Source organism: Diadema antillarum, unplaced genomic scaffold, assembly GCF_040938485.1.
Source record: "Diadema antillarum isolate AM-2024a unplaced genomic scaffold, OU_Dant_1.0 seq00000552_RagTag, whole genome shotgun sequence".
In the NCBI taxonomy this organism is placed as follows: Eukaryota; Metazoa; Echinodermata; class Echinoidea; order Diadematoida; family Diadematidae; genus Diadema; species Diadema antillarum.
In genome coordinates, this window is record NW_027271496.1 from 323,200 (window position 1) to 350,220 (window position 27,021).

Genomic DNA, 27,021 nt, shown 5'->3' on the forward strand with positions numbered 1-27,021 from the left:
CCCGGGCTACGAAGAGCGACCTACAGTCCCGCGCATAGGAAAATACCGAGTGATACGCATGGCCGCGCAAAATGCCTCTCTGCAGACTTGGGAGAAAATTCACTCAGTACTCGTCATAAAAATAAACCGCGGGTTTATTTGCGTTTTATCACACCTGACAGATCCCCTTGGGGCCCAGTGAGTGAAAAGAAAAGAAAAGGAAATGAAGGAGAAGACGCGAAAGACGAAGTAGAAAAACCCATGTTTTCGTTTTTTCTTTTCTACCTATTTCCGAGCGCCACTCAGCATTTCGTCAGACGTTGACAGGTAAGAAACTTTTTTTCCCCTACCCTTTACGCCTGGATATATCCCAACAGTAAAGTCACGAACTCCATATGAAAAATCTAAACATCGAAGTCCTCCGTTTTGGTTGAATATACTGTCTGAGTCTGGATGCAATGATTAATCGAAGAAAGTCTAAATAACATGACGATGCATGAATATAGCAAACGCAAAAGTTCTTTTTTCCCATGCACTTATTGAAATTTTTACGTTTTCAATGATGGTGTTCTAGAGTCTGACCTGGTACAACCGAAATTCCTTAAACAGAATGGAAATTTGAAAAATTAATGTTTCAGAATATTCTGCATTGACTGACATTAAGAAAAAAAGAATTATCAGTTACCCAAGGATTCTCTTTCTGTTTCATCTAAACAAATAAATCCAGTAACATTCCGTACTCACAGCATGACTGACATACTGTCATCTGAACGAGTTTCAAACTTGATATTGTTGAGGATGTAACCATTCGTTTAACATCCTTAGGCAACAGTATAACGTCGCAAACCTTTGCCAGTTATGGCATAATCGTGTCATATTATGATTTGGTTCATTCTCGCAGGTAAGCTTCTGACGACGTAATCCCTCCGACGCCACTTTATGCTTTTGGTAAAAAATTATCATTAGAATTAGAAACTAAATGATAGGACGAAGAGCAATTCGATGTTTTTGACATGCCAAACGTGCGTTGCCAGCAAAAGAAAATATTAGACATTCAAGATCATTTGCAGCTTGCAAAAAAAAAAAAAAGATTCATAAGATAGAATAAATGTCGCACTTTAAACAACAGGGTTATAGACGGATTTTGTCATAAAAACCGTTGGAAATAAAAGACGCTCACGTGACCCCATGACATTTACCGAACTTATCATTCGCTTATTGCTGCACACTACTCTGAATCAGATAAAACGTGTAACTTCAACGCGATATTCAAAGCATTAGGGATTTGCTTGTTTAGGCAATTTACACCCCTGAATTACCGATACAGAGAAATAAAATATTCAGTTGCATTTTGTCGGTACAACACATTATCTAGTGATGGTTATGTCAAAGACGGTATTTCATACAACGCGCAGGATAATCAGGTGCAAGCAACGCACACGAGAGGAGAAGATAAAAAAATAAACAAACAAACTTATAATGTAGACATTTCTTAACGCTTCGCTGATCGTCCGCTCTGTTTGCTACAAGCTTATAACTGTGGGGAGAAAAGCAGAAACACGCGCGCGCCGACTTTTCTGAAATGGCGCCACCTCTATGGAAACGCTCCGACACGACGTGCAACATTTTAACACCCAGCCATGACCGCGCCATGCTACACTGATAATATCGCTCGGTTTGTGAGCGTCGCGATCTCTGCGGGTGATATTACACACCTTCATCTATTTTTGGTTGTCGCTGATATCAATAGGACCCTGAATGAAACCAGTTTGATATTTCAGATGTCACTGCAATGATGATGGCGATGTTAACATGGTTAGTGCCCGGTTACTACGCCTGCGTGCATCTGTAATCAGGTCGCGGCAGCCGGGGTGTGTGTTGCCCTGACGAACATAATGTATACCTCTATTCATTGAAATGTTAATGAAAACATGATTCAATTTTAGTTATGATTTACATCCATTAAATGCTCGATTAGATTGAATGTTTGCAATGTTGGATAAGGTAGATAGCATCTATTCATTACATATTAGTGTAGACCTTGACAATTTTTATTTCTATTTATCTATTCATTATCATTATCATTATTATTTTTTTTTTTTTGCGGTGTACTTAATGGCTATAAAATGATCGCATATTTCGTAACAAGTCAGCCATGGTAATGGAGGGTCCGATATCATTTGAAAAGCAGGAATAAAATTTTCTTTGCACAACAAATAATTTTTGATCAAACTCGTTTAGATAATCAGGAGGATATGAAATTGTGAAATTTTGCTTATTTTACCCGAAACAGTTTTTGAGCAGTCATCATGAATACTAGATGCAAATAGTAGAGTGGTCATTTCATCCCCTCACAACTTGCCACATAGTTTGTACATAATTTTGTCTAAATTTTCCATTTTTCATTCAATCATGTCCCAGTCTCAAATTTTGATTTATCTGACTGATCGTAAATCGGTTATTTTGAAGTTTTTCAACCAAGCTTAACAGCATGTTTTACACATTTAAAAACAAAAAAGAAAAATAAATTTCCATCATTTATTTTACTCGATCAATGGAAACTTGTGATATGATCACATCATGAACTCACTCATTTACATTGTAAGTCATATCAACTGTTCAAGAACTGTTATGCCAAAAATCAAAGAATCTTTGAACTTTCATATCAAACTTTCTTACTTTTAGTTCGATTTTGTTGACCAAATTTTCAGTGGTGTTCTATTCATATTTTACTTTTTCTTTTCAAACTAACCTTTAAACTATCCTGGCATTTTCCTGTAAGACACGAAACCCGAGAAGTATTAACTGTAAACACCACTTTGTCAGAACGCAATGTATATAGATATAATTTCTTATACATATCTATTTACCTATGTATCTGTCTGTCTGTCTGTCTATCTTTACATTTACACGTTTAGGTTAAAAATGTATACTGAAGAAAATTAACATTAAAAATGTATTCCCAAATAGTCTGTAACAGAGAGAAAGAGAGAGAGAGAGAGAGAGAGAGAGAGAGAGAGAGAGAGAGAGAGGAAAAAACCCGGCTTATGGAAAAGTGTGGGTGCATTGCGCATTAGAGAAAATTGAAATAATTATGTTACCTTTTCTCTCTTTTACCCTTGGTGGACAACGTAAATAGAATATGGAGAAAAATACAATAGTTTGTTTCTTTCCGTGAATGGCGTATCTTAGTCGACAAGACTTGGGCGAGCCCAATGCTGCTTCAGGTATATACCTCTTCATGAGATATGAGATTAGTTTTATCATTTTATACCTATTTCTCTCTTCTTCTTTTTTTTCCCCCTTTTTTTTTGGGGGGGGGGGTGCATTAACGAGTTGATAATGCAATAAAATGTAGATTTTCAAATATACTTGTAGTCGGTGCATATATTATTCTTTTTGTCTTCATAGGAATGTACAGTATAAACCCAAAGATGTAAAGCTATACAAAGTTTGCCAGGAAGTTCCCTCACTAGCAGTCCCACGGCTGAACCACTCATTGAAAAACGACCACCCTTTGCTGTCGATGGTTTCCCATTTTCTGTTCCTAACGTCCTTCATTTCATCATTAGATCCACCCAGCCTCACTTATGGGCGCGATTACAGGGCTTGGTGAAGAGGGGGAAAAGAAAAGGGAGATGATAACGAATTTGGATTATCGCATAAATCAATTACTGATGGAGAAATTCCACCATCCTCCTTTCAGCGCCATCTAAAGGATGATATATGTCCGGCGGGGTCTCTCTACCCCGGGGTATTATCAGAGATAAAAATTGTAACAAATTTCTCAATGCCATTTAATAGTGGAGCTCAAAGATCTTTTTTTTTTTTCTGGTCTGTCTAGGTTCTCCCATTCCATAGTATGGGCTGCCCTGCCAGTTTTCATCGAAATCAAACTTTGAAGATTCACTGTCTATTCATGGACGGTTTTTATGCGAGCTCGAATCCTTTAGTCCCACTCGTAAACGGCCATCGATCATTTTTGCCTTCCTTCTTCTCTCTCCAACTCTTTCTCTTATTTCTTCTCTCTCGATGAAAATGAGCTGATAGCCAGACAGAGCTCGACAGAGAAAAAAAAATTATAAAAGATTGTTATTTAGCACGAAACACCCGTGTTCCTTTCAATAAAACCACTCCACCGGAGCATATTACTTTTTGCCCCCTTTGTTCGTAAGACTGTTCCCCCATTTTCTACGTCTCTATTAAGCTCCAAAATATTCAATTTTTCGGCCCGCTTTTGTCCCGAGTTCGACGCACTCAATTCGGTGCGGTTCGACGAGTTTCCTCTTTAGCCGTTGAGGGTCATTCCTTTCAAACGAGCCCCTTGCTAAGTCATAGAAAATGTTCGCATTTACCTCGTTAGCATCTCTGAAAGAACCTGAAATTTATTTTATCGATGACAATTAAAACCACGAGACACAATGAGCGGGGGAGAATACCTAAATGTGACTTCTTGTATGCTGACAGCGATCGAGACCCATTTACGCACAGACCCATTCCCCGTAGTCCCACCCATAACGACGCGTGGATAGTTTTGAGATTTTGAAGAGGTCTCGCCGCATTAGAGGTCAGGGGGTGATAAGTTAGTTATGAAATAGCAGCAAAATCGTACAGTGCGCTGTGTGGAGCTCCGAGGGGCGTTTATTCAATCAATCACGTGAAAAGTATCAAGACAACCTTCCTCCCTATGAAACTGTGCTGACTGTAAAGTTATGTCTACTAACACAAACTAATCTGAAATGAATGTAGAATCATAAACGTCGCTGAATTTGCCATGCTAGTTTAATAAACAACCCAGGGACAGTAAACTATACAATGTTTACTGCAAGAGATGTCTACAAAATACTCTGCGTACATCCCACAATACTCCCACAGCATTGAACACGTTACAGTGTTCAATATCAGGCCCGCTCAAAGACAGTAACATTCTGTTGTTACCACTCAAATTTACTGAAATGCTGAAAGAACATGCCCTTTAGGTGTACAGAGGAAGTTCATGACAACGTTACTGTTCTTTATGAATTTTACAATCTGATAACATAGGTTTCTCGCATGCAAAATGTCTTAGAAGAAACTCATGCCATTGTCGGTTAGTATAGTAATACGTGGATGTACACACTACATGAGGAAAAACAACTCAGTTCAACTGAATAAAACATATTACACTGGTAGGCTTAATACATACCACAAGCAGCCGTTATTCAGAACAAATAAGTTTACAAAGTTAACATCACCCTTCTACAGCGCTATTGATATGAAAGAATAGAGTGGAGGGTAAAATACCACGAACCAAGAGAAACATTGCAGATGCTAAATACCCATTCTTTAAACACAAAAAAGTCCAAATCTCGTTCCACATTAAAGAACGTATCAACACGGAATATTAAATCGTATTTACTTTTCGGGTCCTTTTGAAAGCAGCGAACCCGGCGCCGCGTATCTTTTGAGGGTTTTCTTTCGGGGTCGACGCGGGTCACAAAATGCTATGCGCGGGGTTATTGAGGGGAACGCAGCAGTGTTGTGGTTGTCGAGGTTTTCTCATACCATTTTCATTTTTTTTCTTTTTGCCATATATTATCTACATGACGATAAATGACTGGAACCATGCAATTGACAGCAGGTACTACCACACGAAGCGGTTACATTAAAAACCGTTGATCTGTGGTTGGCGACAATTTACGGGTTGAAATGACGGCTACTATTGTAACTTGAATAATATAAGCATAAACTCATAAAATTACCACTGCACTTAGAGCTACAGTAAAATCTGCAATGATAGTTCTTTTTCATCTCTGCTAGATATTAGTAAGAGTTTAATTTTACCAGAGCTGTGTATCACTTTCACGAAGTGGCTGGCATGAGAAAGTAATTTCGTAAGAACGTTATTTATCACACCTACTTTGAAAGAATATATTTTCCCACATACTGATAATAAATAGTGTAAATATGTACATCTATCTTTGCTTCGAGATATACCACAAGTCATCAAAGTACAATTGTATCTAATTATCTGCACCCACTCTACTATCGTTACTCGTAGGAGGGAATCGCAATGATGATTTTGGTGAAAAATCCACAAAATGTTCTTGAGTTTAAAACATCAAACACATAGACCAGAACAGAAGTTTGCTTAAATTCAGACATATGCTAAAAAAATCCAAACTTTTGGATATACGAATCCTCCCAAGGAACATTTTTTTCATCTGTGGCAACCACATTGGTTTTCTATTTCTAACTCCAGAGTTAATCTAGTTTATAGTCCTATATCTTGAAACGGTCTCCTCGTCATTTCGTGGCAACAAACTGATATGGTCTGCCGCAAAGAGGACCATGGTTCCTCCAAAAGAGGGGCACCACTACACTTCTTTCTCTCTCCTGTGTGACATAGAAATATATATGTGCATGAGCTAGGATCGGTTTTGAGCAACACTGTTCAGGTAACAGGAGGAGATAATGCTAAGATAATTGTTGCGCGTCAACGTCAAGGATGACAATGCGGAAGTATCATGCACGTACTGTCGTATATTTCTGACGACGGAGACGACGACATCAAAAATAAAGGTAGAAGAAGCGCAGAAGAATATATGTCTATAGGTTTTGCGCTTTATAAATTAATATATATTATATATCACTTACCTCCTTAGCACGCCCCCTAGCAACGACGCGTTCAGACATTCCGGTGGCGATAGGCGGCGCTGTACTTCCGCTACCGTGACCTTGTATTTAGACGTTGAACTTAGGAGCGAGAGTCGACCCGGAACTGAACAAAAGACATCGTTGGGCGATGTGACGTTGGCTACTAGACCATCCTTCCCGTTTTCATTCTTTTGCCGTATTCCTGTAATGACAAAATACAAACGTTGCGGAGTAATTCGTGAGGAATTGAAACAGCTATCAGAACACTCTTATGAATGTTGATGAATCACATAAACAGACAATTCCTGAAAAGTAAAAGCTAATTTAAAACGAAAAAGTGAAATTTTACAAGCACAGCACAGCTGAGAAAAACTTGACCAAAATGGAATGAAAATTGAAGAATACTCAACCGTCAGTATGAATTTGCAAATGAGTGAATTGATGACGTCATACCCACAATATGCCAAATATAAATTTCCATTGTGTTTTTTTTTTCAAACGCAATCAGTCTCAAATTATATCATATCTGATTGATTATCGTTTCAAAGTTATTAAGCTATGAATAAAAGTATGTTTTGTAGCAGAAGGCTTGATTTTTTGTCAGTTCTATTTTTTTACACAATAAGTGAAAATTGCGAAGGGGATGACGTTAGCTCAGTTCATTTGCATATTCATATCAACTAGTAAAAGTTGGAATCAAACATGTTTTGCAAAAATTAGCGAATCCTTTAAATTTCATAACTTCTTATCTTTAATGGGATTTTGATAAATTGTTCATTGTCGTGCGTGCGTACTGCTCGGCATCTATGGCAGATTTCCGTAGAGGCTTGAGAAAATGTAGATTATGGGGGAAAAAAGGCAAAAAAAAAATACCTTGGCTGTAATTCTCGAGACTGAAACTTTCTGGATCTCGAAAGCAGAATTACAATATCCACTGCCCGTGCAGATATATCAAGGCGCAAACTAGAATGTAACACATACAGTGTGTGATATTCCATGCTGAGAATTGCAACATAATGTCTATCACAAAAGCATTTCCCACATTCTGTAGTGATCTATATAAGTGTACAGAGTAAATGCAAAATATGGAAATCGGATGCCACGATGAGGCCATGTTAGGCGGATATTTCTCTATAAAACTCTTCGACACAACTTTCAGGAAAGGGATTTCTATTAAAATGACTACTAAGGTTGTTGGAATCGTTAGGACTCAGCTCTTATAATTTGTGGGGAGTTTAGATGACAATTAATGTAAGGCGTAAACACATCGTTACTAAATGACACGCATAAATAGAGTGGCCGTACAGCTCTTTCGGTACCATGAAAACGTAAAGAATTCAAATTCATTCAATAAGAAATTCACAGAAAAATATAGTGTTCTGTTCATAAGTAAAGTATAGCCACTCACGTAATACATTCCGACAAAACACCGGAAGGTGCTCGAATAGGGAGAAACCGGACATAAGACTTAATTTGCACAATAACAAAACTACAATGTTTGATATCATCTTTCATCTCAATTTCCAACAAAACAAGCACATGAGTACTGCGAGCTTGATATCACTGTTGGTGTGTTGTGTACGAATACAGAAGTACCGTTTGGTCGATATTCTTTCTGTCGAGTAATACTTCGTTTGTTGGAACAGCTTGAGTGTTCTAGGCCACTCCACACCACGCCCACCTGATCGGGCATATGATACGACTTTATCCTACTGCATTAAGATAATATTTGTCCCTCGATTTGAATGAAGACAGGTATGACACAGACTGCTCTAGACTGCATCGCTTCCCAAACAGCCGCTGCACACAAGCGGGCGGAACGGAGTTCTCGAGATATAGCAATCATATTTTGTGTTGATTATGTCTCAATTACCGGACCTACTTTGGGTCGTGCAAGCGATATGTTTGCAGGGCTCAATGGGGCTACCCTGGACCCCGCCGCCGGGATCCTCCGGGGGAAACTCCAGCTTGGAACAAGAGCGGTGGTAGAGGGAGTCTCCAAACGAGAGGGGGTCAGAATGTGGAAGAGGAGGTGTGGATGAACTTAATATTGTCGTTGGGATAAGAGAAGGGAAAATCTTAACTATGGATCCAATGACGAAGCGCTAATGTGTTATACCGTTGTTGCTGACCGCAGACATTTTCGACACAAATTGTGGAATAACTTATATAGTCCAACGGCAAAACTGATAATAATGGAGAAAATGGTTGCGAATTAGAGAAAGAAAACGATGCTAATAATGATTATGATGATGAGGAAGACGATGAATATGAATATGAATATGATGATGATGATCATCATTATGAGGATGATGATCATTATGAGGATGATAATGATGATGATGATGATAATGATGATGATAATGAGAAGGAGGAGGAGGAGGAGGATGTTATGTGGATTGTGAAGACACTGCTGTCGATAATCATTATGTAACTGGATAGTAAAATTATTATAATGGCAAGCGTGAAGAAGACTACGACGTCAAGTTTACTGAAAGTGATGATGATGATAATGACGACGGCGACGACGACGACGATAAAGATGGTGATACAAGGGATGACGACGTAAACTTTAATCACAATAATTATCACACTGAATGGGTTGGGATCTGAGGATGATCACTCTTGAATGCAAAAGATACACGAATCGCGTTTTATTTTATTCTTTTTTTTGAGAAATGGGATGATAAACTTGTGGGATCTGGTGACGAACAATATTTAGGAGGAAACAAAATAAACAAAGCAGATGTTGGTAATGATTTAGGCTAAGGTGCAGACAGTGGAGAAGGGAATGGGGACAAAGGTCGTCAAAAGACATTCACTCATGAATGCTGTAAATAGCATGCTCACGTTACAAGTGTGATTGTTCAGAAACTGTCTCTCATGATTTCTGAAAGAATTTTAGTCTAATTTGCTAAAGGAAAAGGTGTTTTTTTTTTCTCACTTCGGGAAAATCGACGTCAGAGCTGTAGGCGTATCCACCACAATGTAACAAAGCCGCCTTCGAAGTTTTCGTGTTGATGTGTTGCTTACTTAGCTCCATTGGTAAAACGTAAGCCATTACCAATTAAACAGACAACTTTACCTTATGGGAAGTATTTTCTTCAAAATTATCTCAGTGGTTAAAGGGATAGTACAGTTTTGGTGGAGGTGAGAATTGGGCTTTTAAATTTTTGCGAGATACCAAGAAAACACTTATGAAATAGTACAGAGCATACCATTTTAAGAGGAATTCAAAGTTTACTTGATGGGAATCGGGTTTGGAATGACGGAAACATCCAAAAACAAGGTAAAACAAAGCGATCGTGTGAAAGTGTGGGTCCCACACTTTATTAGAATCGCTCTTTTTGGATATCTCAGCTATTTCAAAACCAATTTTCATCAAATAAACGTTGAATTCCTCATAAAATTACATGCTCTTTCATATTTCATTAAGGTTTTTCATTATCTCACCAAAAAAAATGTTAGAAATCTGAAGTTAGGTCTCAACCGAAACTGTACAATCCCTTTAAAGTCACTTCGAGCTTCGCAACACAGAATTGCACCGTTTTTACGTGCTCATTGATACTTGGGAGGGCGAGCACAGAATGTGATTCAATCCTTGCTACAGGTATCCACGCGGATTTATTAAAAAACAACAACATTCAACGACATTCAAAGCTACATAGTGCCTTGGGGTGATGCGGCGACACATAGGGAACATTCATGTCTGTTGCCTTACGTCACATACGAGAGAGGAGCCAGTGGACGAAGAGCCCGTGGAGAAAGACAGAAAATGAGAAAGATAGGGAAAGAAAGATAGAGAGAGAGGGGGAGGAGGTAGTGATAGAGAGGAGATGGAGAGAAAGAAGAAATACTAGATGGGAAAGGGAGATGTCAGACCGACAGGACACAGGTTTAGCTTTTCGAGAGTGAAAGCGGGAGGGCTGGAAGGGGGAGACACAAAATGGCGCGGGAGCAAACGGTACGCGACAGGTAGAACATGGATCTACATAATAGCTCCAGGGGTAGGAGGCAGGTTGGTATGGACAGAAGTAATTTGGAAGATATGATGCTGCTCACACAATGTAGAGATAGATTAAGTATGTTATATCCAACGCATTTCATCGCTATAATACACAGGATGGCGGTGCAGTTGAAGTTGTGATCCTGAAAACGAACAAACAAGAGAAAGAAAAGAAAACTGTGGGGGAGGGGATGCTTAACATGGCAAAGGGAATTAACAAGAAAGAACAAAGATATAGCGAGATGTAGGGTGTCATTAAGGAGCCGGGTAGAGGATGGCCACGTTAAGAGACGAGAGTCAAAGATGCAAATGATGCCGAATCTCAATGGAAAGAGGCTGACAAGGTTAGTAAAAACAAAGGAAATACGGGAGTAAGATGCCCTGCATGAAAGGAATGATTGATAAATAACAAAGGAGGAGGAGGAGGAGGGGGAGGGGTTGGGAAGGGATGGAGGGGTGAAGGAAGGGGGTGGTGTTCAAATGATGTGGATACAGGGGCTCACGATCAGAGAGGGCTGGAGAGAGGACACGGGGAGAAGAGGAGAGCTAGAAATGTGGGCAAGGCTTCCGCGCTCTGACCCAATTCAAACACAGCGAAGCTGAGAGACGCACAGCCCAGTGCTGCAGCTATAGAGGGAAAATACATCGACAAAAAAAGAGAGAAAGGAATAACGTAAGCAGTAAGAGAAAAGAGAGACGAGGGTAGAGAGGGAGGGAGGGAGAGGGGGAGGAGGGAAAAGAGAGAGAGACAAGAATGAAATTGGAACTCGGCAAAACAGGACCCCGAGCGTCTAATACCGCTTGTGACCTCTGGTGCTCTTGCTATAAACAGGGGGAAAGGTGAGTGCAGGTAACTAGCGGTCAAACGTGTCGGTCGTATTTTCACGGGGGGCATTGAAGCACAAATATGTGTATACATGTTATTTCTGATGTCTCTTCTACTGATTGGAATGTAGGAATGCATGACAAATTCATCCAACCCCATTCTCTGACACGGCCTCTTCAACAATTCTTACCTCCCACAACTTAGATTTTTCCAATACGAGCCACTTTCACCAACATTACCATTTGCTCTGTAATTAGGGCGACTGGAATCATAATTGCGAGTATGATAAACTGGGCAAGACCTGTAGCGGTGCACAATGGCATAATGACACTCTATCAAATCATGTTGATACGTAATGATTTGTGGCATTTTGGACATGGCAGACGGATTTCAACAACTCAAGAGGGGCGTGGGTTAACAAGAGAGGGGTAGATTTTTCTTGTGTTTTGCAAAGCCAACAAACTCATTCATGTCTTCTTGTGTCGTACATCATGAGTTATTAATATAATTCTTTGTATTTGTATGTCATAACGACTTATTTGTGGTTACCCATTAGTCGTAACATTTCGCCCACACACAAACTGAGTGCAAAGAACGTAACAACTAAAATGTGGTGTTAAGAAAAAATAATGTGAAATTTTAGTACAGAGAAATGTTATTACGTTTTAAGGGTGTTGATGTTCGGAGACATTTCCAAAAGCGTCTGCAAAAACACCTGCACTTGCGACTGGTACTAACTTTGTGAACAAGAGTTGGTTAAATACGCATTAGATTCTGATAACGTCAAGAACCTAAATGAAAATCTGCGAAATTCATTTGTGGAGTGCAGCAACATTTTTATGCGGAAATAGATTTCTGGAAAAACAATTTCCAACACACTATGCAAGGATTTTCTTTGCTCTACTTTTTCACGTGTAAACGACAACCTAGCTCCCACTTTATTTCTTTTCAATCTACTTATTCGTTCTTAACTCCTCATTGCGTACAAAACAAAATGAACAAATATGGCATTTTTTTCCTAGCTTTAGAGTACTACATGACTGTCTTAAAGTGACATGTCACTCAACTTCAAGGTAACTTTGATAAATAGAGTAAAATGCAACAAACAGAATGGCAGAAGTTTAAGTACAAGCGAATACAGACACAGAACGTTATGGAAACTCGGAATGTCCTACGTATACTTATGAAAAAATAGAATGCTGACAAAATCCATATGCTAAGTAGATGGGATGATTATTTCTTTTTTTATCATCAAACCACACACAAATAATCATTTGATTTCATTCTTTTGGAAACTATATTTACATGAAGGGAATATGTGGTAATCATGGCATCACATGATTGAAGAGTTGTCACAACTTATCAATTGCAAATGTTTTGAGACTTAGGCTGTAGTTACTAGTTCGTGTAGTTACCCGACCTGTGTTTTTTGTTTTTTGTTGTTTTTGTTGTTTTTGTTTTGTTTTTGTTTTTGTTTTGTTTTTTTTTTTTTTTTTTTGGGGGGGGGTTGTTCTAAAAGAAGAGTTGTTTTTATGTGATAGTGTCATATTCGATGTAGTCTGAAGATGGGATTTGGTAAGGTACTGCGTGAAAAACACATCGGACTTATCAATTGCTATACTGTTAACCATTTTACACTTTTTATCAATGTCAGTCTGTACATATAAAAAGAAATGTATTTTTACTTCAAATAAACGTTTACACCTTGAGTCAAAACAATGTGTATCGAAATTGATTGTGAAAAGTCAGAAAGAGCAACCTGCTGGATTTATTTGAGAGACAACTTGTAGGCACCAGGACAGATCTCCTGGATCTGCTAAATGGCTAAAAAATGAATGACATCAACTCCCTCCCTTGACAAGTTGATGAAGGTTGTGTGCTACCTTGTAATCATCTAGGCCCTGGTATTAAGGTTGAAACATTGGATGGGAGTACTCCACACGTTGATGAATCCCTAGCTGTTGGGGGATGGATACAAACGACGCTCAGCAGTAATAGCCCGGATTGCATAGATGACGGTGACCAGCGTGTCAGCAACACATTTTTCGGAGTTCACATTTTCACATTTCCGAAAAGAAGCAACCGCGACAACGAACTTGAAGTGGCAGCTTGTAATACTTTTCATTACATGGACCTAATTCCTAATGTGTCCGGCTTTAAGCATATTAAGCTACGCTGTACAAATGAGATTAAGTTAAACGTCTTTTTTACAAAGCGAAGTCGCCCCTGTCAGGCCGCGGGTAATCCATCTCGTCCCTATAACACTCGCCCGCCTAAGATCGATGACAAAATTAGGCACTTCCAGCAAATTAATCTCGGAAATTCTCTGTGACTTTAAAGCGGTCGGCGTTTGTTCGCACTAAGGAAAAATAGCCGAGCGAGTGTAATCTTTTAACGAACCCGTCCTACGACATATGGCGCAATGGTTGCTACGAATAATTCATTTTCGTCTAGTTATGAACGTTTCGTACACGGAATATTATAAACGAATACAAGAGAACTGGGGAGGCGATCGCATTATCGGATTGCCAGGATATCAGCCGGAGTGTGAGGGGCTTGGACGTGCCGCCGACGATAGGTGAATCTTTCGAATCGTGAAATTAGGTTCGAATTCGTCTCTCGCTTCGGTCAGTTCGGACTCATGTAGGGTCTTGTACTTGTCGCAATTCATTACCAGGGCGTATCAATATATCTTTTGGATCACTGATACGCCGTATTGCCTCATTCTCGCCTTTACGTGAGCTCGATTCTCACCTTTCACATTTCTTTTCCTTACCAGCTCCATCATTTGCCTCGCTTTAGGTACATTACCAATTCCCTCCCCCCCCCCCCCCTCCCTTCCGCTCTTTCTTGTGCTATTAAAATATGCCTCCCACTTTTCTCGCTATTTTCCTCTTTCTCCAAGTTTTTGAATTCATCGGATTTAAAGCTAATCCGATTCTGTATGACCTACTTGTTAGGAAACAAGAATGAGAGGGAAAGAGAGAGGAAGGGATGAAGGAAAGGAGAGAGAGAGAGAGAGAGAGAGAGAGAGAATAAAGGAAGAAAAAAAAGGTAAAGACTTACAGGAGAAAAAGTGTTATAGGATTGTAATGGCGAAGTTCGATTGGGGGTAAATATCCTCGACTCGATTGTGAGTATTTTCTTGACTTCAAGCTGGAGATATTACAGGATTGAAGGGGCAACGGCCTTTGAATATGTTGGAATGAAAGAATGAGAGAGACAGGGAGAAAAAAAACAGGAGTGAAAAAAGATTTAAACAGGGTCTTGGCTACTGATGAAAAGATTATCACTGGGTACGATATACGAGAAGTATGAGTTGTTGAGCTCTTTCTCGATTTTTTTTTTTTGACTAAGTAAAATCTAATGAAATGGATGCCCTTTGTAGTAGAAATCTCAATCGGAGATTTGATAATTTGCAATTACTTTCAAACAACATTTTATTTTGTTGTTCACTGGTGAAAACAGATTATGAAACAATTATTAAAAGTATCTCAAAATGTTGTCAACATCGTGACCGGTTCTCCAAAAGAAGATACATGCACAATAGTGCAAAGGTAGAGAGAAAGAGACACAACAACAACAACAACAACAACAACAACAACAACAGCAACAACAACAACTCATGCTGCTGCATGTCTTCAGACTGACCATGTCATTTATCTTTCCTCTGTCGTGTCTTCAGACAAATTATAATTTCTCAAAACATACGAAATGAAATTGCAAAATCAGACGAAGAGTAACAACAGTGATAATCACCAGTAAAAACAATGGTGAATTCTATGGTCGATGGCATTTCAAACTCAACCCCATGGGCTGAGGAAACATGAATATGGAACTATCACTTCACGCTACTTGTGGCTACGACCAAACCTGTCCGCGGATTGAATTATAGATTTCACATTTGCACATGACAACCTATATGCGTTCAAATTGCGGTTAACAACGTATTTCGCTGCGCACCAATACATCACGAGGCGAGTGAATTCGCATAGACTGAATGATTCATTACGATTCGTCCAGGGCTTACGGGGCAGCTAAAAAAAAAAAAAAAAAAAAATAGAATACAAAAATCAACCGATATTGCCACTAGTCTTTGCGCGTGGCGTCTCATGCGAAAAATGTTATCAAAACAACGCAGCACACCGCGTTGCAATTCTCTTCGGCGACTGTCGTGTAAACTCTATCAAGGCGCTCCCGCAATATCATATCGCTGCATACATATCGCGGTTATGAATCCAATCCCGTCCCACTATTCTCACAAATTTCGAAGGTCCCGCATGTGAGTGGTTCTTCGTATCGCTGTTTTGACAGCAATTACCTTTAATCGAAACTAAAACAAGTGGATCGGCGGTGGAAATAAATTAAATTATTTGATCATACAAAAGTTTAACCACCAAAGAAAAGAAAAAAAAAAGCGGAGAAGAAAAAGTAATTGGGCATCGGAGCGATTCAATACCATGCAGCTAGAGACTGAAGACTCATTGAGAATCAGTAGTTTATCCCTTCATTCTCAAACAACTCTTCAGACGAGAAGCAACTTAATAAGGCTTTCTCTCTCTCTCCCTCTCTCTCTCTCTCTCGCTCCCTCTCCCTTCCCCTCCCCTCTATATTGTCTATCTATCTATCTATATATCTATCTATCTACCTATCTACCTACCTATCTATCTATCTATCTATCTACCTATCTATCTATCTATCTGTCTATCTATCTATCCATCTATCTATCTATCTATCTATCTATCTATCTATCTGTCTATCTATCTATCTGTCTATCTATCTATCTTCTCTATTTCTTTCTAGCCCACTGCATCAATTCATTGCATTCATGGCACCGCCAATGACGGGACTATTTCTACCGCTGTTCTGTTCCACTAAAAACAATCAGCATAATGCTATGACTACAGCTAGTGATAGGTAAATAATCAGTACTCTCAATAACAAACTGACAACAACAACACAACGCCGTTTTGAAAACAAACACGATCTTAACTATAGGTCTACACATATTTCGATGCCCTCGTGTTATAATCCAAATAATATTATGCAAGATCAAAGGGAGTAAACCGGTATAAATGATAAAAGTATGAAACAACATAATTGCATATCATTTAACCTACGTAATCAGCATCAATGACCTACTCTTATACACGTGCACAAACACACTCGCCATGCTTGACGTTAACGAATGCAGCATCAAAAACAGTACGAAAAAGGGTAAATACAAAAACAAAGCAAACCAAAGAGGGGTGTTTCTCGCACCTCGTTAAACATCATTGACTTGTATACTTGCTATTAAAGGCATAATTTACCATTTGCAGATGAAACAAAAACCCAGCATTAGTGCTTCAAAATAGTTCTAAAATGTGAGTTATGGCTAGAAACAACCAATGTGAAGATTTGAACAAGTATAAATATACAAAATGTGAACAATAGTTACAATGAAAATGTGTCCAGATTAAACCGTCTACAGTTATGGTTTAACGAGAAAAATAGTGCTATCTCCTTGTATTTTAGGCGTTATTGCAAAAATTTTATATGTTAGGATGTTTTGTGATACAACTGACCTACACATATGCATCAAAAGTGATATCTTGAAAATTTTTTAAATCACTGTTCCCAAAGGTAAACAGGACCTTTAAAGTAGGGCCTACATGTATTTGTTTGCTGATAGTATCTGTTCATGCTTTTCTTTCGGCTTATTCTTGGAGAGGGACACAGCAAAATTTATATCATTTGGACTCCAAAGAGCTATCTCTTACAAAATATCTACTTAAACTCACCTAGAATAACGCGTCCAGTAAAACTACCGAGCTCCTACGAAATTATCGGGTTTACATGTATTTCATGTATTTTTTTTTTCATTTAAAGTATGTTTATTGTCTCATTGTAAACAAACGACGTGCATTTATATCTCATTTGGATAATGTAAATGTAACATTGTACTTTACTTTGTTTATGTGCAATTGTTATACTGTATACTTTCGTCGGAAATGAAATAAAACGACACGAAATGAATGTAAATCATCCCGGTTATCTTTAAAGGGGAAGGCTAGTAACTGATCAGTGAGAATCAGTGGAAATGCTGGGAGATGATTGTTCCAATCCTTATGGGATTCATTCAAGAGTACATTGTATATCTATTGTTGTGTGAAAATTATTTGCTTCAGAATGGTCTCATATACAAGTAATGTGCAGTTTAATGCCCCGTCACTGACCAGGCATGCTTACCTGGAAACATTACATTGCACATTACTTGAATATGAGACCATTCTGAAGCAAATAATTTTCACACAACAATATATATATATATATAAAATGTACTCTTGAATGAATCCCATAAGGATTGGAACAATCATCTCCCAGCATTTCCACTGATTCCCACTGACCAGTTACTAGCCTTCCCCTTTAAATTTGATATTATACGGCAAGAATTAAGAAACGCGGTGCGTGTGTGTGTGTTTTTAAAATTTATTTCCATTCTCCTCCGTTTTGTTTAATTGATATCTGACATGATTCCTCGTTAACCTTCGGTGATACATGGCGTAGGAGGGTGTCGGAGCATAGCTAATCTTTGCTTGAACACCAACACGGAGGTAAAGTAGGAAAGAAGGGGGGGGGGGGAGGGAAAGGAGATGCGAGGTCTAAGCGATTTTCCGCCATCGCACCTTCTTTGTGGTAATCGCCGTTTGCGCGGATAATCGAAAATGGCGTGCCTTGTCTCATCCTCGTAGGGACTCACGACAGGGGAGAAAAACAGACGAATGCAGAGGCGACAGAGTGAAAACACGAAATTAACAAAAAGAGGGGAGGGATAGAGTGGGGAATGTGGTTGTGACTTGATGCTGGACGAGATGGGGAGGATGAGGAACGGGGAGATACCCGGGCAGCTGTCAGGACTCGAAGTCATCGTAGCTAATCGATGAGGATGATGGAAATCAACATAATGTGCTAAATATTTAGTACTAAGACCAGAAAGTCTAAACTCTTGGGGGTCATGCAGAACTAGCAAGCAAGGGGCACCAACATGTGGGAATTTTCAAGCACATTGATGGGTAGTAAAAGGGAGAGAAGGGGGAGGGGTGGGGAAAGATACGAGAGGAAAGTGCACATTCCAACTGACCTGCTTGACGTTTATTCCATTAATCGCTTGAAAAATCGCGTATCTATCAAAAATTCGCTCCCGCTTAGGTTCGACGTGGTTTTCAGGCGAAGAATCGATTTTATCCCATTTCTTTTTTTCTCTCTCTCTCTCTCTCTTTCTTGTGCTTATTGGTCGCGGCAAGGCGGGAGGTGCAGATGCTGGAGAAAGTGATGTGGCTACACCGCAGCAGGGATGGGAGAGTTGCGAACGAGCTCGTTAGCTATCAACCAGAATATGTTTCTTTAAACTGTTACTCATAACCACTTTTCGCCCTTAGGGTAAATTGGAAACAAGCATGGATGGGACACGGAAAAAAGTAAAGTATTCATGAAGTAATAGTCACAAAATGTAAAAAGAGAGATTTTAAACAAACAAAATGATGTATTGTTCTTTGGTTCTATTCCTTTGTGGTCATTTTTGTATTTTGCCTTTTCATCGTCTCAAAATTTCTATTTCAAGAAATAAAAAACAAAAAAGCAAACAAAACGAAACAAAGCACACGCAAGCGAACGAACAAATTGATATCAAACACAAACACACACACGGCATGTATACACACACGATCACACATGTTATAAAGCCAACCCTTTATGTACGCATGCTTGTGTGCATGTGTGAGTGTGTGTTTTATGTTTGCATACAACTGTACATGCCAGATGAATGCTTTGTTATGAAAAATTACAGAAATCAAACACAGATTCATTGAAAAAAAGTGTTATTATCATCTTTTGAGATGGCTGTGGAACACCATTCAGTTCTGAAACTAATTATGTCCAGTAACTTCGTATCTCCCCTCCACTCCCCTCCCTATTTCGATTAACCCATTTCCCCCTCTGAATCCCTCCTCTTATTCTAACGTCTGTCTGTACACCTTCTCAATCTGCCATGACGAATTCAAGTTCAACCGTAAGTGATCAAACGAGATTGGACTAAGGGCCTATCGAAGCACAATTGTGGTTACACGTCCATCGCCGTGTTTAGCATGATAGGGGGATTTAACACAAGACCCCGACGGGCATGGACATGGCGGGGGTAATGCCGCAATGACCTCTAGCAGTAGGTCCACTCAGCAGGGCGGGGTGAGTGACCGAAACAGATAGAGGGGGAGATGGGGGGGGGGGGGGGGGAGAGGGGCAGTAGTAGTACTAATCACATGAAGGAAGAGCAACATTAGTAATAAATCGTAAAATAGCAGGTGTAAAACAAGAGTAATCATGACAACACTGTACAGAAAATGATAAGAGTAATAACATAAGGATAAACAGCAGCAGAATCAACAGCACATGGTCATAGCATTTCATTACCAGGCCTACATGTATCATAATTACTACTACCATTAGGACTACTATTACTGCTACTGCTATATTACTACTACTGGTAGTACTACTAGTATACTACTACTACTACTTCTACTAGTGGTAGTAGCAGTAGTAGTAGTAGTAGTAGTAGTAGAGTAGTAGTAGTAGTAGAGGTATAGTACGGAGTAGTAGTGTATTTGCAGCAGTAATAGCAATAGCAATAGCAATGGTAGGGCCTCTATATCTACTCGAAGTTAAGCTAGTTTCATTTATTGTGTTATAAGTTTATTTAGGGGCAATCTTCCTATCTATAATCAAGTTCTGCTTTATGAGGATGGTCCCCTGCATTTCCAATTTCATATGAAATTGTGCACATTATTCTTTACATCCAATCTGATCTGTTTCTTACCGTACAAAAAAATTTACATTCCATTTGACATTGCTGTATATTTTTCTCCCCATACGTTTTCATTTTACAATCGTTCCCCAAAATGTGTATTAATGCGTTGGAACAATTCATATGAGTTATGACATATCGGCAAATATTGTTATATCTTGTAATGAAAACAGAATGCAGAAATAAACTAAACTGAACTGAAGTAGCTTCAGTAGTCGTATAGTAGTATAGTTGTAATTCTAGCTGAGTGACTGTACCTATGTATACTTGTAAAGTATAGTGGTAGTGCTGGTACAAGCTCTAAAACCAGAAAATAGAGGACAGTGTGCTATGTTCCTATAGACTATTTTGCTATTTTGCTTATTTTTTGTGGACTTTTTTTTCATTCTAACTTGCGCCCTAAGTAGATACAAATAATGTAACATCCAACACACTGCAAACATTGCATGAATTTATGACGCTTGGATTCGTTCAAGATCGAATTTGAAGAAAAAAGAGAGAGAGAGAGAAATGATATCACTGTGGAAATATGCCGATATAATGTCAACTGTTGGTAATCATCTCCCCCACCCTCCTCCCCTTGGTACCAATATGGGTCATGGGTGTGAAAAAGAACCCCAAACGCGGGTCTTTCCATTCATGCCTCTTTCATAGACCTCTGGGCTATGTCTATTGTCCCCCGATCATCAATCAACCACAGAACGATCATCCATAGAATTCTTGATCATAAAACGCCAATTGTGACAGTAGATTTACCCGATTCTATTCCCCTTCTCTTTCCACTAGTCACCACTGCTGCCTAAACAAGATAAGATACCACCAACAACAACAAAAAAATCAACCTTCTTCAACTTATTAATGTCGTGTGTTTGCTCCGGGCGTTTATCATTTGGGGGCTATTTCAATCCCAGTCGGTCTTCCACACTAAATACCAAGTTCATTAATTCGACATCGGTTTAAATAATTGGATGGCTGTGCGGGGAAACCGTACCAATTACGGTGATGACTTTTGAGTTTCCTTTTTTATTTGTGTGTGCATTGCTTTAGTAAGGCTGGGAACCATTAAAACTCTAATCGGATCTGGCGTGTAATGTGTGTTTACATCAAAATATCACATGTCGGCGATTTCTTCTTCTTTTTCTTCTTATTCTATGTCCCCTTCATTTCCTCTCATAATCAGCACATCCATTCTTTACAAAGCTCGTTTAGTTAATAGTGATAACATCCTCGTGGGTAAAGCGACGATTCGTTCATCATGCAGCCGCTTTCGTCTGAATGACGTTGAGGGCTCACTCTGCATTGCTATTCAAGAGCAACGGTAAAAATGGCTCTCAAACAAACGAAACACAGAATATTTGGTTCAACTGCTACATGTCTTTCACTTTGCTCCGATACGTTTTCGAGCGTGTTGCAAATCGATGCTGAGACAAGTATTATAGAAGACAATATCTGGCACCCTGCATTAAGATGGCATCAACGTGTAATTTCAGGAGTCCCTGCAGTCTAATCAGAGTAATATGTGGTAAAATCAGAGTTCTGCGATGAACTTAAAAGTAAAAAGTGTCCTTTTCTAATTCGAAGGAGGTAGACAGAAAATTTATGCCTTGTCATTGTGGGCAGCACTGTTTGAATTTATATCACATTGACATCAAACAGCTTGGTCTGCTCCTATGTTTTCTGTAAATCCATTCGCGCCAAAATTTTGTAGGAATTTGTGTCCTCTGGGACTTACAGGAAGAAAACCAGCAGACAAAATCAAGAAACTAATAACATCCCAGTAAACGATTACTTATCAGGGTCTGATGGGGGAAGATACGTCATCACTGATAGAAACATTCATCAAGCGGGTAATCATATCTGGAATCAAATCCAACCAGTTGGTTTCTGGCATCTCCTTACTGACATGTCTGTCTCTATTTTCCGGACGACATCGCAGGGTGAGCCACGAAGATGCGCCTCGGAGAAAGCAGGGGAGAATCCCTGATTTTGCTAGCAAGTTTTATCTTTCGACTGTCAGGAAATACGCAATGATTCAACAATTATCAGAAAAACCATGCTGCCCGCAGCGACGAAGCGATACACCAAAAATTGAGGAGAGGTGTCGTTTCAACAGAAACTTTTTATCATCATTATTATCACTTTGTTAAAGGGGGTGGGGTGTCTTTACGAAGAAGTTCTCTGTTTTCAGAAGGAAACAAGATTTTAAGGGGGAGAGTGGACGTGGGGCACTGTGAGGGGGAGGGGGTTAAAGTGGATGGGTAAGGGGGAGGGGGAGGAAGGGGGAGGGGTAAGGGGACCGGGAATGAGAAGAAATTGAAGACACGGAAGAAGTCGAGTCGGGCACGCATCATAACGCGTGTAATGGGATCACTTGTCGGTACTGTGCAGAGGGTGTGAGAGGGCCAGGTCGCGCGCCGCTGCTAACGGAGTACGGCGTTGACAGTGCTCAGGCGCCGGAAAGTTTGCCCGATTGTCGAATAGATTTGGGGCAAGTTTCCCTTCCCCTACATATACTTTCTGGATCTTTGGTTGTCTGTTTGTCAGTACGTCTGTTTGTCAGTATATCTGTATGTCTTTGTCTGTCTCTATGTCACTGTCTTGTTCCTCGACCTCTCTCTGGGTTGATTGCTGCAAGAAAACTGAGAAGGAAGTGTAAAAAGAGCCAGACGGGTTGACAGAAGTCTTTTTGGCCGAGGAATGTGACACCTACTTAAATGGCATGCACAAATCTTAACTCTATCATTACCCGGACAACCGTCTTGCGTAAGATGGCAACGCTATTTTCAAGTATGTGGGACTAACAGCCTTAACGTGGACAACCCACTGTTCTATGACATAGATGCTGAAACTGGTATTTTCGTCGCTTCTACAATTCCCTAGCCGCTTGCGGTTTTCATAAAGAATCTACAGTCATTTTCAAGTCTCTTCCCGCGTTTCCACTGTGTCGCTTTGACTGAGAAATGACCTTCGAGATGATAATAACACAAAGACTTTATACTGGGACAAAGGTTTCAGGGGCTGAATAGCAGAAGGGAGGAGGGGGCAGTCTACAGTGACAGTTCAGAACAGGTGATTTCAACTAAAAAATCAGTTGGTTATCAGTGTGTGTGTGGGATGTGTGAGTGCAATTGTTTGCGCTGATTGTATGTGTGTATTACGAGAGAGAGAGAGAGAGGGGGGGGGGAGAAAAGAGATAAGGGCAAATAGGAAAAAATGAACCGAATTAAAAAGAGGGAAGGGAGAGATGAGTGAAGATCAAGGGATGATTTCATTTTATGCGACTTTGAGCAATTTTATCCTATGACTCTACTAAGATAGTAAATTCATAATCATTTCACACCCGTTATGACCCGCCGTAAACAAGGCAGTAGAAATCGAGAAATATTTAGGAAGTGTGTTGGAGATGGTGATGTAGGTGGGTCATAATTATATCTGCTGAATTATAATAAAATTCCCTTAAAAGTTAAGAACAGAAAACACCGAAAACAACCACAGTATGAAATGATACGGCGACGGCCATTTCCACCCTACTCCGTCTATATACCATTCGCTGTCACGCGCCCCTTTTATCACGCGGGATAATAGAGAAATAATTTATTCAGTTTGCGCCTGTGTATTACCGCTGGATGAATGGTCAGTATTGTTGTGTGGGTGATAGGTCCCTGTCACATTCGAAAGATAAAACTATCCTCTTAGGACTAAGTGACGAAGAATCTCAGGCGGTACGCCATGTGTGCGCAGGTTAACTCTGTCATGGCAAGTTTGAATTTCATCTTCACTTCCTTTGCCTAATTTGCATTCTAAATCAGCATCACTGCACATAATCCTATAAAAATTAGAGCGTTAGAATCATGAAATTTTACATCAATAGTACGAACTTGGATAGTTCTGAAAACCGCCCTGGTTTGGAGCTGCTTGATAGATTTCAACATTTGAATATGATGATTAATCATTTCACGTCAGGAAATGTTAGATGATTATTTATGAATTCCCAGTATAATACACTGTAAAAACATCGGTGTTAGATTTAACACCACGGGTGTTAAATCTAACACCGATCAAACTTCAATAAAGGACCACACCTACAGGTGTTAAAAATGCACATGTGATGGTGTTGAAAAGTGTTCACCTGACACTTCGTGGTGTTAATTTGACACTGTACCTGGTGTTATTTTGACACTGTACTGGTGCTAATTAAAAAATGACACCACATGGTGTTGATTTGATATTTGCTGGTGTTAATATCAATGGTTTAACACCCGTCCAGCTTCAATAAGGGACCACACCAGCTGGTGTTACTTTGGTGTAAATTTATTTTCACATTTTTTCAAAAATCTAGTATTTTAATGTAAAATTCTTGATCGTCTTGTTTAAATTAAAAATCAACAAGAAGTGCAGTTACTAAGAAACTCTTCAAAAAACAGTTTAAAATTTGGAAATGACACCCGTAGGTGTTAATTTAACACCATAAATGAGCACCGAAAATTTAACACCAGCTCGGTGTTCACTATTTAACACCGGACTTTTTGCAGTGTATGTGTCCACCTTCCATACAACGGTACGATAAGGCGTAACGCAAAAAAAAAAAAAAAACTGAGTTAAAAGAAAAGTATTTTCATGCCCATCTTGCTACCTGCTTTCGTGGAGGTAGAGAGAGTTGGACATCTTAGACATGCAAATCAAACTCATTTAGAGGTAACCAAATGCTTAGATAACCGCAGTAGAGATCTTTTGAGTAGAACTATCTCAGTCGCGTGATATAGAAACACATGATATTTTAAGTGGTAGAAAATCGGGCTCTATTCGATCATCCTGGACTCTAATCAAATCTCAGGCACATTGCAGACGCTCTGTAGGAGTAACTTTAACGCTTAATTTCCAGCGCAATTTGGAATTTTGCCGCAAATTTTAGACTTACTTTTCATTCGAGCGTCTGTATGTCAGGTTTCGGAATTTATGAACGAATCAATGAAAATTACTCGTCTGCATTAAAAATGCAAAATTGACACTCCCTTTCTTTCACACTTATGCCTCTTTCATTGCATTTCCCGTGCTAGTATCGCCCAGAATTGTGAATTCATGGCAAATTTATATTACTGAGAAAAGGATACTAATAGGTAACGGCGTTTCACTGCAGAACGATTTTCGGGGTTGTTTTTTTTTTTTTTTTAATGGGAAGTGACATTGTATGTTGACATCACTTCTTTCCAGGTATAAATGTTTGTTGTTGTTGTTGTTGTTGTTGTTGGTTAAAAAAAGAAAACGAAAAAGCAAGAAAAGAACAAACCACAAAGACAGCTGCAATGGCAGACTGGAATATCGTTCAGCCGAATCTAAAATAAGCAACACATTTTTTGTGACGTTGTGGCATGTAGGCGTCGTATACATTATTGTCTCACATTTACATACTTGTGTTATGACTGGCTGGGATCGGGATTAGGCGTATGATGTGAATTGATCGATCAGAACGGCAGTTCAACGCCATTGGGGGAAAAAAGAGTAAAGTGCACCGCGTGTCATACCGTATAGCGGCTTACCATAGAACAACCACTACAAAGACGCGAAAATAATGCAAACACAAGAATCAGTTAGATTGCTAAATATTGGTCATCTCGCCCGAAATCGAACATCCTTTCTGGAGGCACCCACCGTACTATTATTATTATTCTTTCTTCAGCCAAAGAGGGTGATGGGGCTTAAAAAGGGGGTAGAGCCATTACGATATTGATGGTGATAAAGGCGCATTGGTATCGAATCGTTTTATCCAGACGCGTTCAGGCGGGGTTCTGTTTTCACGGTGAGGTGAAGATTTCGCACGCGAAGCGAGTGGAAACGAGAACAGCGTAGGCCAGGGTGGACGGGTACGTTTAGGGTAGGCGAAAACTAATTGCGGAAAAAACAAAGAAAATCAATTCAAATTTCTCGCATTTTAACCGACCTTATCAAAACCAGGGGAGGGACGGCACGAAGGGGATTCTGTGCCTTTAGGATTTTAACCCACTCTGCACCAATATTCTAAGATGATATTGACATTGTATACGTAAACAATTGTTGCAGACGGGATTCAAAGATAATATAATTATAGGCACAACACAAAAGGTTACGGTGTCTATGGGAGGCAAAATTGCACTAATTGTGACTTACACGAAGTCATAAATTAGCACACGCACTATCACCACACATACACAGAACAAGAACAATAACAACACATGCATTATTGTTAATGATATTGTTATTGATATTGTTAATTATTATTATCATTATTATTAATACTATTATTCTTATCATCATCATCATTATTATCATTGTCATTATTATTATTGTTATTATTATTATTATTATTATTATTATTATTATTATTATTATCATCATTATTTTCATCATGATCATCATTATCAATGTCATCATTATAGTCACTGCTACTGCTGTTACGATTAGTGCTGTAATTGCACCGGGGGCACTGTTCATGATTATAGTCGATACGACTTTTGACTTTCAATAGGATATCCCGGGTTCGAATCCCCTTTAATTGCCTGTCCTTGGACATGATGTAACCCACCATGTCCCTCTCGACCCAGTTGTATAAATGGGTACCTGGCAATACTAGGGTAATAATAATGGCAGAGCCCTCTGGTGTAACAGTGACAAAACACTGAAGAGACTACATTGGACAATATCCCTTATCATATTACTGTCTACACCTTTGCGGTGTCTCTATTAAAATCAGCAGTATTA

The 27,021-nt window shown here is 39.3% G+C and overlaps 1 protein-coding gene across 1 annotated transcript in view; it reads right to left on the reverse strand.

Moving 5' to 3' along the window:
- The window catches only part of LOC139734935 (transcription factor AP-2-alpha-like), a 123,130-nt gene that overhangs the window by 21,097 nt on the left and 75,012 nt on the right, over positions 1–27,021 (reverse strand). Inside the window, exon 7 of the mRNA XM_071645712.1 lies at positions 6,616–6,817. Coding sequence (XP_071501813.1) covers positions 6,616–6,817 — 202 coding nt within the window. The remainder of the gene's footprint in view (positions 1–6,615; positions 6,818–27,021) is intronic.